Consider the following 17,694-nt stretch of genomic DNA (forward strand, 5'->3'; position numbering starts at 1 on the left):
CCGGCTCCTGCGCGCCAGTCCCCTGCTGCGGGGGCTGACCCTGCCCGGGGAAGGACCGAAGGGGGTCCGGCGTGTCCCCACGGCGGCTGCAAGAGGATCTAAGCATGAATGGCAGCCGGAGAGGTAAAGGGAACTCTCAAGGGCGACCGCCGCCTCGCGCCGCCGCGTAACCGGGCCTGGGGTCCGGGATCCGTGGCTCGGGGGCGCGGGTCGGGGCCGCGCTCTGGGGGCTCCAGGTCCCCTGTTGACTTGCCACTGTTGGCCCCAGTGTTAACCCGCGCACAGGAGGACGAGGTCCTGCCTGCTCAGAATTTGTGGCCCTGACTGCTGGAGGCCCGGTCTCTTGAACTGGGCGCATGCAGCCTTTCTTACCTCGGTGGCCCCGAGGCAGAGGAACTAAATTTAGGTCCCCCAGATCAAGCTCCCTTGCTCTTCGCAAGGACGACCCTCAATTTCCTCATCTCTCGAATGTGACAGTAAAATGTCCATGTCATAGAGTTCTTGAAGTTTAAATGAGGATAATATATAACTCCTGGCACATTTTAAGTAATCGGTTAAATACGAAATCTTCCCTTCTGTAACCACCGTCCTCCCCACAAAACAAATAACCCAGGGATTCTTTAACTTTAATGTGAATAGGAATCCCCTGGGAATCGTGTTAAAATGCAGATTATGGGGGCGCCTGGGTGGCTTAGTTGGTTAAGTTGGTCTCTTGATCTTGGCTCAGGTTATGATCTCACGGTTTGTGGGATGGAGCCCCGGGTAGGGCAGTGCACTGTCAGTGTGAAGCCTGCTTGCTTGCGATTCTCTCTCCCTCTGTCTCTCTCTCTCTCACACACACACACATAAAATAAATAAACTTAAAAAAACAGATTATGATTCAGTAGGTCTGCTGGGGGCTGAGATTTTGCATTTCTTGTATGTTTCCAAATGATGCAGTGTTGTTGGCTTCAGTGTTATCGGCAAAGGACTAATCCATAATCACTATATTCACCTACCCTTTATTGAATACTGTCTGGGTCAAGTGGACCCAGTATCTTTATTTATTTGTATATATTGTATTTATACTTTATTTATAAATATATAAATTTTTATATTTATATAAAATATTTATATTTATTTGTATATCTTTAAAGTATCTTTATTTATTTGTATATATTTTTAAGTCCTCTCTCCACCCAATGTGCAGCTCAAACTTACCACCTCAAGATCAAGAATCACATGCTCTAACCACTGAGCCAGCCAAGCACCCCCTAAAAGTATCTTTAAACCAAGCTGCTAGATGGTTCCTTGCAGTGTCTCGCTTTTGAATATGAGTGTGCTTTTATTACATAATCATTGGTCAAAATAAGTGCTGTTGTGAACATACGAAATTACTATCCATTGACAGCAAACTGTATATTCTGACACTGTCAACATAAGTTCCAGAAAAAGCAAACCAACATGCTTTTATGTTTTTTAGAAATTTTACAACATAAGCTATCCTTGCTGTGTAACAGAAACAACTGCCAAGTTATCTCATTATGTAATCCACAAAAACATCTTGATAGGTATTATCCTCACTTCACAGTAAATAAGAGGGTCATATATAACTTGCCAAGGTCATAGTAAGTGGCAGAACAGGCTTTGAGTCCAGTTGAGGAATGTGAAACCTTAGGGCCATTATTTTTACATACGATCCCATGGCAGAGGTGGGAGCATGGGAAAGGATATATGTAAAATTTAAAGTACAGAGGCATACCTCGGACATACTGCAGGGTCCATTCCACCACAATAAAGCAAATATCTCAGTAAACTGAGTCAAATAAAATTTTTGGTTTCCCAGTGTATATAAAAGTTGTGTTTACCCTACACTGTAGTCTATTAAGTATGCAGTAACATTATGTCTAAAAAATAATGTACATACCCTCATTTAAAAATACTTTGGGGCGCCTGGGTGGGTCAGTCGGTTAAGGGTCCGACTTCGGCTCAGGTCATGATCTCGCGGTCCATGAGTTCAAGCCCCGCGTTAGGCTCTGTGCTGACAGCTCAGAGTCTGGAGCCTGTTTCAGATTCTGTGTCTCCCTCTCTCTCTGCCCCTCCCCTGTTCATGGTCTGTCTCTCTCTGTCTCAAAAATAAATTAAAAATATATATATACTTTATTGCTAAACAATGCTAACCATCATCTGAGCGTTCAGCACGTGGTATTCTTTTTGCTGGTGGACGATCTTGCGTTGATGTTGATGGCTGCTGGCCGATCAGGGTGGTAGTTGCTGATAGTTGGGATGACTGTGGCATTTCTTAAAATAAAACAACATTAAACATTGAACTTTGCTGTATCAGCTGACTCTTCCTTTCACGAACGATTTCTCTGTTCACGAACGATGCCTTTTGATAGCGTTTTACCCACAGTAGAACTTCTTTCAAAACTGGAGTCAATCCTCCCAAACCTTGCCTCTGGTTATCAGCCAAGTTTATGTAATAGTCTAAATCCTGGGTTGTCATTTCAACAATCTTCACAGTATCTTTGCCAGGAATAGATTCCATCTCAAGAAACCACTTTGCTCATCTTTAAGAAGCAACTCCTCTGGGCACCTGGGTGACTTAGTCGTTTAAGCGGTCGACTTTAGCTCAGGTCATGATCTCACAGTCTGTGGGTTCAAGCCCCACGTCGGGCTCTGTGCTGACAGCTCAGAGCCTGGAGCCTGCTTTGGATTCTCCCTCTCTCTCTCTCTCTCTCTCTCTCGTTCTCTCTGTCTCTGTGCCTCTCCCCCACTTGCCTCTGTCTCTCTCTCTCTCTCTCTCAAAAATAAACAAACATTAAAAAAATTTAAAAAAAAAAGCAACTCCTCATCCATTCAAGTTTTATTGTGAGATTGCATCAATTCAGTCCCGTCTTCAGGCTCCACTTCTAATTCTAGGTTTCTTATTTCTATCACATCTGCAGGTACTTCCTCCACTGAAGTCCTAAACCCCTCAAAGTCATCCGTGAGGGTTGGAATCAGCTTCTTCCAAACTTATTAATGTTGATATTTTGACTTCTTCCTATGAATCACAAACATTCTCAATGGTATCTAGAATGGTGAATACTTTCCAGAAGATTTTCAATTTATGTTGCCCAGAACCATCAGAGGAATGACAGCTAAAGCTTTATGAAATGTATTTCTTAGATAATAAGACTCGAAGGTTGAAATTACTCCTTGATCCCTGGGCTGCAGAATGGATAATGTGTTAGCAGGCATGAGAGCAACATTAATCTAATTGTACATCTCCATTAGAGCTCTTGGATGAACAGGTGCATTGTCAGTTAGCAGTAATATTTTGAAAGGAATCTTTTTCTGAGCAGTAGACCTCAAAACAGTGGGCTTAAAATATCCATCGAGCCCACCCAGGAACACCAAGGTAGGTAGGTAGGTAGATAGGTAGGTAGGTAGATAGATAGATAGATATTCAGCAAACCATGTTGTAAACAGAAGTGCTGTCACCTAGGCTTTGCTGTTCCATTTATAGAGCACAGTAGATTTAGCATAACTCTTAAGGGCCCTAGGATTTTTGAAATGGTAAATGAGCATTGGCTCCAATTTAAAGTCACCAGCTGCTTTAGCCTCTAACAAGAGTCATCCTGTCCTTTGAAGCATTGAAGCCAGGAACTTCTCTCTAGCTATGAAAGTCCTTGATGTCATCTTCTTCTAATGTAAAGCTGTTTCATCTACGTTGAAAATCTGTTTAATGTAGCCATCCTTATTAATTATCTTAGCTAGATCTTCTGGGTAACTTGCTGCTTCACTTTATACTTTTATGCTATGGAGATGGCTTCTTTTCCTTAAACCTCCTGAACCAACCTATGCTAGCCTCAAGCTTCTTTTCTGCAGCTTCTTTACCTCTCTTAGTCCATAGAAATGAAGAGGGTTGGGGCCTTGCTCTGGATTAGGCTTTGACTTAAGGGACTGTTGTAGCTAGTTTGATCTTCTCTCAAGACCACTAATACTTTCTATGTGTCAGCAATAAGGCTGTTTCACTTTCTTATCATTTATGTGTTTCTTGGAGCAGCACTTTTAATTTCTTTCAAGAACGTTTCCTTTGCATTTTTATAACTTAGCTAAGTGTTTGATACAAGGGGCCTAGATTTGGCCTGTCGAGGTTTTCAACATGCCTTCCTCACTGAGCTTTGTCATTTCTAACTTGATTTAAAGTGAGAGATACGTAACTGTCCTTTCACTTGAGCACTTAGAGGATATTGTAGGGTTATTAATTGGCCTAATTTCAATATCATTGTTTCTCAGGGAATAGAGAGGCCCGAGAGAGAGAGAGAGAGAGAGAGAGAGAGAGAGAGAGAGAGAGAGAGAGAGAGAGATGGAGGAATGGCTGGTCAGTGGAACAGTCAGAACACATGACATTTATCAGGTTCCCCTGGATTGAGATCCACAAACTCTGAATCTGTTACACATAGTTGCTGTGTAATCGTGGGCAAATTACATGCTTTACTTCATTGTGCTTCATCTATAAAATGGGACAATGATAATACCTGTCTCATTGGATTGTTGTAAGGATCAAGTGCATTTGTAGCTACCAAGTGTTTAGAACAGTATCTGGCACGGTTAGTATTCAATAAATTAACTTTTGACTACAAGTGAAGAAACCCAATTCAAACTGGCTGAGAGAATTTTTAGCTCCTATAAAGAAAAGTCTGGTAAGGGTAGAGCTTCAGTTAGATCCAGAGACTCAAGCAATATCACCAGGAATCTCTGTCTTCCACTTTTCTCCAGGTAGGTTTCATTCTCAGATAGGTCTCCCTTGTATGGTGCAAGATGGCCACCAGAAGTTCCAGGCTGATTTCTGTCTTGCACTGGGCTCTAGCCCAGTGGAAAGAATGTCTCTTTCCTAATGGTTCCAGTAAAAGTCCCAGGATTGTGTGTCATTGGCTCGACCTGGGTCACATAGTCATTCCTGATTCACTCAGCATAGCTGGTCAGATTTGGATTATATGCCCACCTCTGAGCAGTAGAATAAGCTGTACTTGAACCACTTGGACTAAAAGTGAAGGGCTAGTGGTTCCCCAAGGGCAAGTTGAGGTCCTGTCTCCACATACAGAGGCATTGGGTTGTGGGCAGGCAAAAAGTGAAACACTTATTTTTCCTCCATAGACACAAGGTCTGCTTGAGAGTTTTTGTTGGTTAATTTGCTTTTTTGTGTGTTTAGGTTTCAGATCTCCTTCTTTCCTGGTAGAAACAAACTATGCTAATTTCATGACTGTCATTACCAATCCAAATGGTGTAATCTTGATCTCTCTTGTCCTAAATAATAAGTTAATTTTTTTCCTTCCTGCTCTCTGGCCTGTGATACAGAAGGAACTTCTCAGACATTCTGATCTCAACTTGTTTTTCTATTTTAGTCTCTTTTAGCAAACTTTGTTCTCTGGTCCTGGATTTTAGTTCTATCTAGACACCTCTTTTTCTATTTTCAGTCATCTATATTTCTTCCAGACTTTGTGCCCCCTCCACGCCTTTATAGCTTATAGCAGCCCACCTGACAGCAGACTGACCATTTTATACACTTAAAACATGTCTTAGTGATACAGTATTCATATTTTGCATGTTAAATTCCATTAAACTCTGTAACTCAGCCTTCTTATCTTGAAGGTTACCCCTCAATACACAATCTACTTTTGGAGGAAATAAATTAATTTTGTGAGGAGGTTTATGTCTAATTTTCCATCCATCTGGTCTGAAAGATGAGACACTGACTTTAGGGGAGATAGGATCCAGACAAGAGTGTAAGTAAGTTGGACTAGATGAACTTTAAGACATCTTTTAATAATTAAGTTCTGATTCTGACATTTTTATATATCTTCTACATAGTAACATTATATTATATAATTTCTAATTTATTAAACTACTTTGTAAGGGGATTACTCTTTATTTTAATTTTTTTCACATTTATTTATTTTTGAGAGATAGAATGTGAGTGGGAGAGGGGCAGAGAGGGAGGGAGACACAGAATCCAAAGCAGGCTCCAGGCTCCCAGCTGTCAGCACAGAGCCCGACGCAGGGCTCAAACCCACGAACCGTGAGATTATGACCTGAGCTGAAGTTGGACGCTCAACTGACTGAACCACCCAGGTGCCCCGGGGATTATTTTCTTAAAATTATTTTTAAGGACAGACTGGCCTATGATTAACTGAATAATTAATACATATGTATTAACTCAAAATCTCACTTCAACTGTATCTGAAAATCATTAAAAAATCTGGTAGGTCAGTGGTATACAGAATAAAATTAATATGTATCAGATAACATAACTGATATAGCTATCATTTTATCCAGTGAAACTAAAGTCTCAAGGTACACCTGTTCTGGAAACAACTTACTTTGTTAAAAGAGAAGGCCTTTTATCTATGGCAGAAGAATTTTTGTCTGTCTGATGTATCATTGCTGTTTAGTAATATGATTGAATAAAATTTTAACAATTCTGAGGGGCGCCTGGGTGGCTCAGTCAGGTAAGGGTCCGACTCTTGATCTCAGCTCAGCTGTTGATCTCGGTTGTGAGTTCAACCCCCACGTTGGGTTTCGTGCTGGGTGTGAAGCCTACTTAAAAATAAATAAACAAAATAAAACAATTCTGATATTTAAAATCAAAGGTAGATTTATTATTTTTAAATGCTCAGTATTTTTGTTTTCGTGAAAGATGTGTTTTACTTATCCTAATTTATATTTTTTTGTTAAAAGTCAGAGCAACCTCTGTCCTTCCCAGATATGGTTCACCATGCCTATTTAAAGGACACTTGAGCACCAAAAGTAATGGTAAGTGAGGTGTTTAAATGGTAAAAGATTATTTATTAAAACGTTGACTGTTTCCTTTATTTGTAAATTGTATGACATGATGAAAAATTACTTCATGTAATCAATATTGAACCTCGTATTGTTAATTATAATTAAATAGTATAGGAATTCTTGAGAAAATTTAGGAGGCCATCATTTCACACTACTATTGTGCCCAGGACGTGGACCTGGTCGCCTCCCACTCCCTGCTGTATCTCCGGCCCAGCTCTACTCTTTGCTGGCAGACCACCCTGGCACACAGCTTACCTTCCTTGTTAAAATGGTGGTCAGGAGGTTATTAAAGACACTGGTACTGAAAGGGAAGAGCACTTGAAAAATGCAGTTTGTATCCGGAGTAAACACCGATGGGCCTCTTTTCCAACTGGAGTTCTCGATCCTATGAAAAGGAAATCTGAATTTTCTGTGTTTTCACACTTTAAAGCCTTTAAATTTTTAACATGAACTTAAAATATATTTTTATAATTATAGCTTCAAAATTTAAACTGCATTTTTAAGCAAAATAATTGAAAATCTTTTTTTCCTTACTTACATGAAAAGTCTTTGATTCTGGTTCCTCTAAAAGTGAAAGACGGATCGCATTTTCAATTAACTTACTTATTTCTGGTAATAAAGTATATATACACACAAAGCAGAGTCATAAACATTGAAAAATTATTTTTAACTAAAAATTTTAAACTAGATGTAAAGTATACATACATTAGAAAAACAGGATGAAGAACAACAATATGTAGTTTGCTAACTTTTTTTTTAAGAATATATGTGTGGAGCTGCTGTAGGTATAGTGGTTCTAGGTATGAAGCTGATTTGGTTCACATCTAAACTGCGTCCTTTATCAGCTGTGCGACCTTGAAGACCTTATTCACATCTCTCTTGGTCTCCACTTCTTTTAAATGGTAATAATGACTAAATGGCTTTTACATGTGAAGAGTCTAGAACAGTGCATGCACGGTACCTATTCAATAAATTTTACTTGTAGTACAAGTATCAAGCTTATCGTTACTGTATATGTTTGTATTATGCATAGCATTTCCCTAGAAGGATGCATAAAAATGGTAGTAGAGTATACTTCTGGGAGGGGAGGCTAGGGGTCATGACAGGGTATTCACTTACTTTTCAATCTTTATATGCCATTTTAGCTGTTGGTTTTGTTTAACTATATGTATGTATTCTCAAAAATGGTTTTTAATGTTTAAAAAGTTATGCCTAGATTTATTTACATTTTATACACTCATATATAAGTGCTTAATTATTTCTAAGGTATCTTTTAAACAGTTTAGATGAGATTGAGAAGCTTATGGAATTTCTATGTGATCGTATTTGTCTTAATATATTCCTAATACTTCAAAAAAAGAGTGCAGTAAACTGATCGTGTTTTCAAGTGTAAAATTAGAAGTCGCCCCTCAGAAAAGAATCTTTGCAGAGAATTTTAGAGTTTTGGATTTATTTGACTTACTCAACTATTAACAATGCTAACATTATTTTATAATCAGGCAAGTAAGCTAAACGCTTTTAGTTATGAGATTAATGTCTGTCAATAAGAAATAGTTTTGTAAATGTAATGATAATAGATTATATTCCAGAATCTCTTCCCAAACTCTCAGTCTTAGAAAGGCTCGAACCCAAGAAGTCAAGAGCTTGTCAGTTACCAGTGCAAGATGAGGCTAGGACATACCCAGCATCACAGATATGTCAGTATGTTAATTTTCAGGACATTTTATAAAAATGAGCTTAATAATCAATATCTTGTTTTTCTCATGACTTGATATTAATTCTAAATATATAATGATTAAATATGTTTTAATTTTTAGCTTTTTGCACTGACTCCTCCTCTCTCAGACTAAGTACTCTCCACCTGGTCAAGAATCACATGGCTGTTCACTATAATAAAATCCTTTCAGCCAAAGGTAAAAATGTGCAAATGTGAACTTTCTATATCCAATTTAAATCCTCAGCTTCACTTCTAGTTAGGGTAAATCTGTGGCAGAAATGAATATATTATATATAAATGTATTTATGTTTCATGTAGCAAGATATCACCTGTTAACTATAACTTTTATACATAGAAAATTCAGAATGCCATTTTTGTTAACTCTATGTGATATCTATATAATAACTACTTATTTCATTTTACCTGTGTTATCCCTAATACATTTTTGTGGTTAGATATTGATGTTAATATAATGAAAGTTTATAATCTGCTTTTGTTTTCACATCTAAAGAAATTGTGCAAAGAAGATACCAGCTGCTCTTTTTTTTCTTTTTGGTTGCTTTGTTGAGATAATAACTTATATATAATAAAATGACTGATTTTAAGTGTACAGTTAAGTATCTGTGTTTTGGAACATATATCCATTTGTATGATCACCACAACAATCATTCTATAACAGGGACTAGCCAACTACAGCTTGTTGGTCAGACCCTCCCACCACCTATTTTTGTACAGGTCTTGAACTAGAAATAAGATTTATATTTATATTTTTAAGTGGTCAGAAAAAAATCAAAAGAGCAATATTTTGTAACATGTGAAAGTCACATAAAATTCAACTTTCATTGTCCAGATATAAAGGCAATCATGTTCATTCTTGGACATATCGTCTATGGTGGTTTTTGCACTCAAAGGCAGAGTCGACTAGTTGTGACAGAGACCATATCACTCTGCAAAGCCTGAAAAGTTTACCATCTGTCCCTTTACAGAAAACGTTCACTGACCCCTGATATAGAACATTTCCATCATCCTGAAAAGTTCTCCCTAGTCCTTTGCAATCAGTCTCCTCCTTCAATCCCTGGCAACCACTGGTCTGCTTTCTATGACTATAGTTTTCCTTTCCTAGAATTTCATATAAGTGGAATCATACAGTATGAATCATTTTGTGTCTAGCTTCTTTGAATTACCTAACGCTTTGGAGACTAATCCTTGTTGGTGTGTGCATCGGTAGTTCTTTTTATTGCTAAGTAGTTTTCCAGTCAATGACTATACCATAATTTGTTTATGTATTCATCAGTTGGTGGATATTTGGATTGTTTTGACTCACTTTTGGCCATTAGGAATAAAACATACAATCTTCACATACAGTCTTTGAACACACGCTTCCATTTTACTTGAGTAAATTTATTCACTAGGAGTGGAATTGTGGGGTAAAATGGTAAGTATATGTTTAACTTTGTAAGAAACTGCCAAACTGTTTTCCAGAGTGACTGCAGTTGTGTATTTCTGTCACTTGTACATCCTCACCAGAACAGTACTTCCTTTCGTAGCCATTCTAGTGGAGACATAGTGGTAGCTCATCGGGTTTTAGCTTGTATTTCTCTAATGCCTATGATGTTGAACAACTTTTCTTGTGCTTATTTTCCTTTTTTTTTTTTTTTAACATATTTTATTTTATATTTGAGAGAGAGAGAGAGAGAGAGAGAGACAGAGCATGAGCAGGGGAGGGGCAGAGAGGCTCCTAGCTGTCAGCACAGAACCCGATGTAGGTCTCGAACTCACGAGCAGTGAAATCATGACCTGAGCTGAAGTAAGATGCCCAACCAACTAAGCTACCTGGGCGCCCCTCTTGTGCTTATTTTCTATTTGTAGATCTTCTTCGGTGAAATATCTGTTCAAATTTTTTGCCCATTTTTAAAGATAAGTTACTTGTCTTCTTAATACTAAGTTGTGAGAGTTCTTTATGTATTAAAAACAGGTCGTATATCAGATATATTTTCTCCCTGAGACTTACCTTTTCATATTCTTTAAAAAATAATTTATTGTGAAATTGTTTTAGACTTATAGAAAAATTGCAAAAACAGTACGGTGTCACAGAAACCCTTCACCCAGCTCTCGCTAATGTTAAAATCTTATATAACCATAGTACAGTTATTAAAACTAACAAGTGACTATTGATAGAATACTAGTAACTACTGACTTTTTTGAATTTCACCAGTTTTTCACTAACGTCTTCTAAAAAAGTTTTTATCTTCTCATTTGAAGAGCTAAAGTTTGTGTTTTTTATTTTTTTTAATATTTATTTTGAGAGAGAAAGAACACACGTGAGTTGCGGGGCAGGGGGCGGGGGGGGGGTGGTGAAAAATTCCAAGCTGATTGCGCAGAGCCTGATGCAGGGCTTAATCTCACAAATGCTGAGATCATGACCTGAGCTGAAATCAAGAGTTGGACGCTTAACCAACTGAGCCATCCAGGTGCCTAGAAGAGCTAAAGTTTTAAATTTTAGTTAATGTTTTATGAAGTTTATGTTTTATTTATTTTATTTTGTTTTGTTTTATTTTTTTAACATTTATTCATTTTTGAGAGAGCATGAGCAGAGGAGGGGCAGAGAGAGGGAGACACAGAATCGGAAGCAGGCTCTGAGCTGTCAGCACGGAGCCCGATGTGAGGCTCGAACCCACCAACTGTGAGATCATGACCTGAGCCAAAATTGGTTGCTTAACCAACTGAGCCACCCAGGTGCCCCTGAAGTTTATATTTTAAATGATTGAGAAATCTAGAGAAAAATTATATTTTGTGACATGTGAAATCAAGTTCAGTTTTTCGATTGTTTTAATAGTTTAACTTTTCAGGGGTGCCTGGGTAATTCAGTCTGTCAAACATCCAACTCTTGATTTTGGATCAGATCGTTATCTCACAGTTTCATGAGTTTGAGCTCCTCATCAGGCTCTGCACTGACAGCACACAGAGCCTGCTCGGGATTCTCCCTTTCTTTCTGCCCCTTCCCTGCTCACCTTCTTCTGTCTCTCCCAAAATAAGTAAATAAACTTAAAAAAAATTAAAAAATAGTAGTTTATACTTTTCATATCCTGTTTAAGAAATCTTTTCCTGGGGTGCTTGGGTGGCTCAGTTGGTTGACCGGCCAGCTTCGGCTCATGTCCTGATCTTGCAGCATATGAGTTCAAGCCCCACATTGGGCTCAGAGTGTGCTAGTGTGGATCCCACTTTGGATCCTTTGTCCCTCTCTCTTTCTGTCCCTCCCCTGCTTGCGCTCTCTCTTTCTCTCTCTCAAAAATAAAACAAAAAATTTTTTTTTAAATCTTTCCTTAATTTTAGGTCACTAGGATTTTCTTTGTCTTCTTTTAGAAGTGTTAAGTTTTAGTTCCTACATTTTTTTTTAAGTTTGTGATCCATTTTGAGTGACTTTGTATATATGATATAAGGAGTAATTTTTTTTTTGCCTATGAATATCCAAATACTTCCAGTATCATTTGTTGAAAAGATTGTCCTTTTTTTTCATTTGTTTTTTGTTTTTCTTTAATTTTAGACAGAGAGAGAGAGTACAGGCAGGAGAGAGGGGTAGAGGGAGAGAATGAGAGAGACAGAGAATCTTAAGGGGGCTTCACGCTCAGCATTGAGCCTGATACAGGGCTCGATTCCATGACCAAAATCAAGAGTGGGGGGCTCAACCAGCAAGCCACCCAAGCTCCCCAAGATTGTCCTTTCTATGTTGAATTGCCTTGGCAGTTTTTGAAAGACAGGTGACCATATTTGAGGGTATATTTCTGGACTTACTCTTCAGTTCCACTGATCTTCTGTGTCTTTATTATATTAGCTTATTGCTTACTTACTATAGCATTACAGTAAATCTTGAAATCAGGTGGTGTAGGGCGTCTAATTTTGCTTTTTTGGAGGAACTTGTTTTGGGACTCCCAATTACAGGTATGTTAAGTGCATGATTCAGGTAGGTTAGGTCAGGGACGCTCTGTGCATTTATTTTCCAGTCTTCCTTTACTCCGTTTCATTTTGAATAGTTTATATTGCTATGTTTTTAAGTTCACTAATATTTCCTTCTGCAGTATCCAATGAGCTGTTAATCCCAACCAGTGTTTTTTTTTTTTTTCTCAAGGATATTATATTTTTTGCTTCTAGAGGTACCATAAAAATCAAAACAAGGAACTGCAAATTCTGGAACTTTTTGTGATTTCCACATTTGATATTTGTTGTCATTTATAAATGTTAAGAATATACTGAACAACTGATTCTTTTCTTTCAGCTGCCGTAGACTGCTCAGTTCCATTAAGCATGAGTGCCAGCATCAAATGTAAGTAATTTTTGACATGTTGACTTTTGAACTAAACTACACATAACATAAAATTTACCATCGTAACAATTTTTAAGTCTAACCATCTTAACCATTTCAGTGGCATTAGCCGCGTTCATATTTCGGTACAACCGTCCACCGTCCATTTCTAAAACCCTTTTTATCTTGCAAAACTGAAACTTCGTACCCGGCAGAATAACTGCTCCAAACCCCCCTTGCAACTACCATTCTATTTTCTGTCTCTCTGAACTTGACTACTCTGGTACATCACGTAAGTGCAACCATCCAGTAGTTTTCCTTTTGTGGCTGGCTTATTTTACTTAGCATAATGTGCTTCAATTTCATCCATGTTGTAACATATGTTAGAATCTCCTTTCTTTTTAAAGATTTTTTGTTGATACAATCGTAAGTCAGTAAACACTTGGGTTGTTTCCACCTTTTGCTTAGTGTGAATAATTCTGTGGGCGTGGATGTACAAATATCTCTTTGACACTCTGCTTTCAGTTCTTTTGCATGTATACCCAGAGGTGAACTTGCTAGATCATATGGTAATTCTATTTTTAATTTTGTGAAAAAAACCCCATAGTATTTTTGTATACCAGCTACATCATTTTACATTTCCACCAATAGTGTACAAATGTTCCAGTTTTTCCACATCCTTCCCAACACTTGTTATTTTCTTTTGACAGTAGCTATCCTAATGGGTGTTGATATATTGCCTTTTGAGGAAGCATTTTCTAACTTTTAAAAATTATCCGTAAATAAAAGAAGCTTGTATTTCAAAGTTTGGAACTTAGAATTCAGCCCAGGCTTTGCCACTGAATTGCTGTGTGACTTTAGATAAATTATTTAACTTTTCTGGATTTCATTCCTACGTATAAAAATTAAGGTAGTACTTCCCATATCTATAAAGAACTTATGAAACTCAACACCCAAAAAACAAATAATCCAGTGAAGAAATGGGCAAAAGACGTGAATAGACACTTTTCCAAGGAAGACATCCAGATGGCCAACTGACACACAAAAAAATGCTCAACATCACTCATCAACAGGGAAATACAAATCAAAACCACAATGAGATACCACCTCACACCTGTCAGAATGGCTAAAATTAATAACTCAGGAAACAAAGATGTTGGTGAGGATGTGGAAAAAGAGGAACCCTATTGTGCTGTTGGTGGGAATGCAAACTCATGCAGCCACTCTGGAAAACAGTATGGAGGTTCCTCAAAAACTTAAAAATAGAACTACACTATGATCTAGCAATTGCACTACTAGGTATTTATGCACAGGATACAGGAGTGCTGATTCATAGGGGCACATGTACCCCAATGTTTATAGTAACACTATCGACAATAGCCGAAGTATGGAAAGAGCCCAAATGTCCATCGACTGATCAATGGATAAAGAAGATGTGTGTGTGTGTGTGTGTGTGTATAAATTATATACATACAAATATATATATGTGTGTATGTGTGTATGTATATAAAATATATAAATATATACATATATAATGGAGTGTTACTTGACAATCAAAAAGAATGAAATCTGGACATTTGCAACAACATGGATAGAACTAGAGGGTATTATGCTAAGCGAAATTAGTCTTGACTAATTCCACATATATCATGTGTCTCCACTCATATGTGGAATTTAAGATACAAAACAGATGAAATAGGGGAAGGGAAGCAAAAATAATATAAAAACAGGGAGGGGGCAAATCGTAAGAGACTCTTAAATATAGACAACAAATAGGGTTGCTGGAGGGGTGTTGGGTGGGGGGGTGGGCTAAATGGGTAAGGGGCATTGAGGAAGACACTTGTTGGAATGGGTGCTGGGTGTTATATGTAGGGGATGAATCACTGGATCTACTCCTGAAATCATTATTGCTCTGTATGCTAACTAACTTGGATATAAATAAAAAAAAAAAAATTAGGTAGTTCTAAAGGGCTTGCCAAGGATTCTCATTTCCCTTGGCTTTTTAAGGTTAGTGAATGATTCATTAAACTACCATAACCAGCATTTTTCTCCGGATAGATATTGTCTACTATTTGTATCCTAATAGCTTAACTGATAAACTTGATAGTTACATGTATGTGAAAAGCTATAGTGACCCAAGATTTCTAAATAATCTTTACTAAGGAAATAATCAGATCACAAAATTTGAAATTCCTATTTTAAAATGTTCTAAAAGATACCATTTGAAGTCTTTGAGTTCAAATCAAGAAATATATACTTAAAAATAGCCAAAGGACATGGCCTGTGCTTGTCTAGTAGTAGATTATTAGTATTACTAGTAATTCAGTATTACTAATAAGACAAAATCAGAGAGGATTTCCATATTAAAAAATAAGTATCAGCCCAAGGTAGTGCATGCTAAGTGGTGAACGAATGAGACCATAGGTAGGGAAATGCCCCTTAGGTGCAACCTGGGAAAGATCAAAGACTGCAGGATCGTTTGGTCCCAGTCTCTTCTTGGATATCTTCTTAGTGGAACAGAGAGGACCTTTAAGCTGAGCCAATTGCCACCAGCTGCCATTCAGTGAGCACAGTGTCTTTGCAGGTCCTGTACCTGGCACTTTTTATTCTCCTCCTTCTGTGTATTCCCTTATGTACAAACGTAAGTTTGTAACAGGCCCTACTGTAGGCTCTCATATCTTTGAAGGAATCTTGGAGTTCAAATAATTTTAAAAGAGGAGTAAAGGCGTTTTAGGCAAGAGTACAGAATTAAGTATGTTTTTACAGACTAAATTGACCACAGCATTCAAGTTATGTGGGCAAGTCATTTTATTTCTTACCCTCCACTCTTGTAAAATGAAAGGTAATTAGATAATCTCTAAGATCCTTCCAGATTTTTAATTTCTGTGGTGTATATTTTTTCTTCTGTATCATATTAATGATGTTTTGTAGCACAAAAAACTGGCTTAGTATTTACCAGCTTAAAAAAATCTGAATCATTTGGGGCACCTGGCTGGCTCAGTTGGTAGAGCACGTGACTCTTATCTCAGGGGTCATGAGTTTGAGCCCCACGTTAGGTATAGAGATAACACACACAAGAAAATGAAATAATAGCTAGATAGCTAAATTGAATCTTTTTTAAAAAATCTGAATCATTTGCACTAAGATGTTTTCACCTGGGGCATCTGGGTGGCTCAGTCGATTAAGTGTCCGACTCTTGATTTCAACTCAGGTCATGATCCCAGGGTTGTGGGATCGAGCCACACGTTGACCTCTGCACTGGGCATGGAGCCTGCTTAAGATTCTTTTTGTGCCTCTCCCTCTGCCCTTCCTCTGCTCTCGCTCTCACTCTCTCTCTCAAAAAAAAAAAAAAAAAAAAGATGTTTTTACCCAATTGTCATTATCAGACAACCCTGTTTAACTAGAATCACCTCTAAATGGGAAAGTTTTGCTTAGTTTTCATACAGATATTAATTTCCTGAACAATAAATATATAAAATAAGATTATCTCTTTTTTATTTAGTTTGAGTAATAAAAAGCCTGCCTGAATATATGTATTAATCCCCTTACTGAACCAAACCCTGGGATCTAAAATCCATATTCACCAATTTAAAATAATCAGGTATTTTGCATAATATGTTGTTTAGTTCACTAGAATTTATTCGTTGATTAATTCAGCAAATATTTATTAGGTACCTACTATGTGCTGGATACTGTTCTACCTGCTTTTATAGAACTTGCATTCTAGGGGCGCCTGAGTGGCTCAGTCGGTTAAGCGTCTGACTTCGGCTCAGGTCACGATCTCGCGGTCCATGGGTTCGAGCCCCGCTTCGGGCTCTGTGCTGACTGCTCAGAGCCTGGAGCCTGTTTCGGATCCTGTGTCTCCCTCTCTCTCTGACCCTCCCCCATTCATGCTCTGTCTCTCTCTGTCTCAAAGATAAATAAACGTCAAAACAATAAAAAAAAAAAAATTAAAAAAAAAAAAAGAACTTGCATTCTAGTTGAAGGAGACAATAAGTAAATACAAAGAAAAAAGTAAATACAGAATATGTCAGAAGGTAATAAATGCAATAGAAAAAAATCAAGCAGGATAAGAGACATTGAGAGTCTGCTGGAGAATGCTTCACTGATAAAATGAGCAGAAACCTGAAAGAATTAAAGGAGAGGCAAGTGGGTAAATGGGGGAAGAAGAACAGTCAAGACCAAGGAAATAGCAATTACAAAAGCCTTGAAATGGCATCGTGATCTGTGTGTTCAGGGAACAGCAAGGAAAGCTACATAGCTGATGTGAAATGGGCCTGCTGAAGAGTGCTAGGAGGGGAAGTTATTGAGGTGGGACAGGGAGAGCAGACCTGGTGGGCTGTGGCCATTGTGAGCACTTTGGCTTTCACTCTGGATGAAATTGGAAGCCATTGGAGGGTCTTGAGTAGAACAGTAATAGAGCCAGTTTAACTTTTAAAAGCATCTCTCTGGCTACTGAATTGAGAACAGTCTGTAAGGGGCAATGGTAGAAGCAGAATGACTAGTTAGGAGACAGGAATGCAGATAAGAAATAATGGTGACTTGGGGCACCTAGCTGACTCAGTAGGGCATGCGACTCTTCATCTTGGGGTCGCGAGTTCAAGCCCCACTTTGGGTGTAGAGCTTACTTGAATGAATGAATGAATGAATGAATGAAAAGAAAGAAGAAAGAAGAGAAAGAGAAAGAAGAAAAAAAAGGAAAGAAATAAAAAAGGGAGAAAGAGAGGGAGGGAGGGAAGGAAGGAAGGAAGGAAGGAAGGAAGGAAGGAAGGAAGGAAAAGAAAGAAAAGAAAAGAAATAATGGTGACTTGGACCAAAGTGGTTGCAGTAGAGGAAGTGTGAAATGGCTGCATTCTGGAAACATTTC

General features: G+C 38.0%; 1 protein-coding gene across 3 annotated transcripts in view; it reads left to right on the forward strand.

Moving 5' to 3' along the window:
- The first annotated feature begins 5 nt into the window (after positions 1-5).
- SPATA7 (spermatogenesis associated 7) overlaps positions 6-17,694 on the forward strand; it is a 39,751-nt gene continuing 22,062 nt past the window's right edge. The window contains exons 1-4 of one of the 3 annotated variants that reach the window (XM_042990295.1): positions 6-123; positions 6,706-6,780; positions 8,628-8,723; positions 12,801-12,848. In XM_042990295.1, the coding sequence (XP_042846229.1) occupies positions 105-123; positions 6,706-6,780; positions 8,628-8,723; positions 12,801-12,848 (238 nt within the window). In that variant the 5' untranslated portion in view covers positions 6-104. The remainder of the gene's footprint in view (positions 124-6,705; positions 6,781-8,627; positions 8,724-12,800; positions 12,849-17,694) is intronic. The other 2 variants (XM_042990296.1, XM_042990297.1) reach the window with 2 other exon arrangements.

Source organism: Panthera tigris, chromosome B3 (genome assembly GCF_018350195.1).
Source record: "Panthera tigris isolate Pti1 chromosome B3, P.tigris_Pti1_mat1.1, whole genome shotgun sequence".
Taxonomy (NCBI): Eukaryota; Metazoa; Chordata; class Mammalia; order Carnivora; family Felidae; genus Panthera; species Panthera tigris.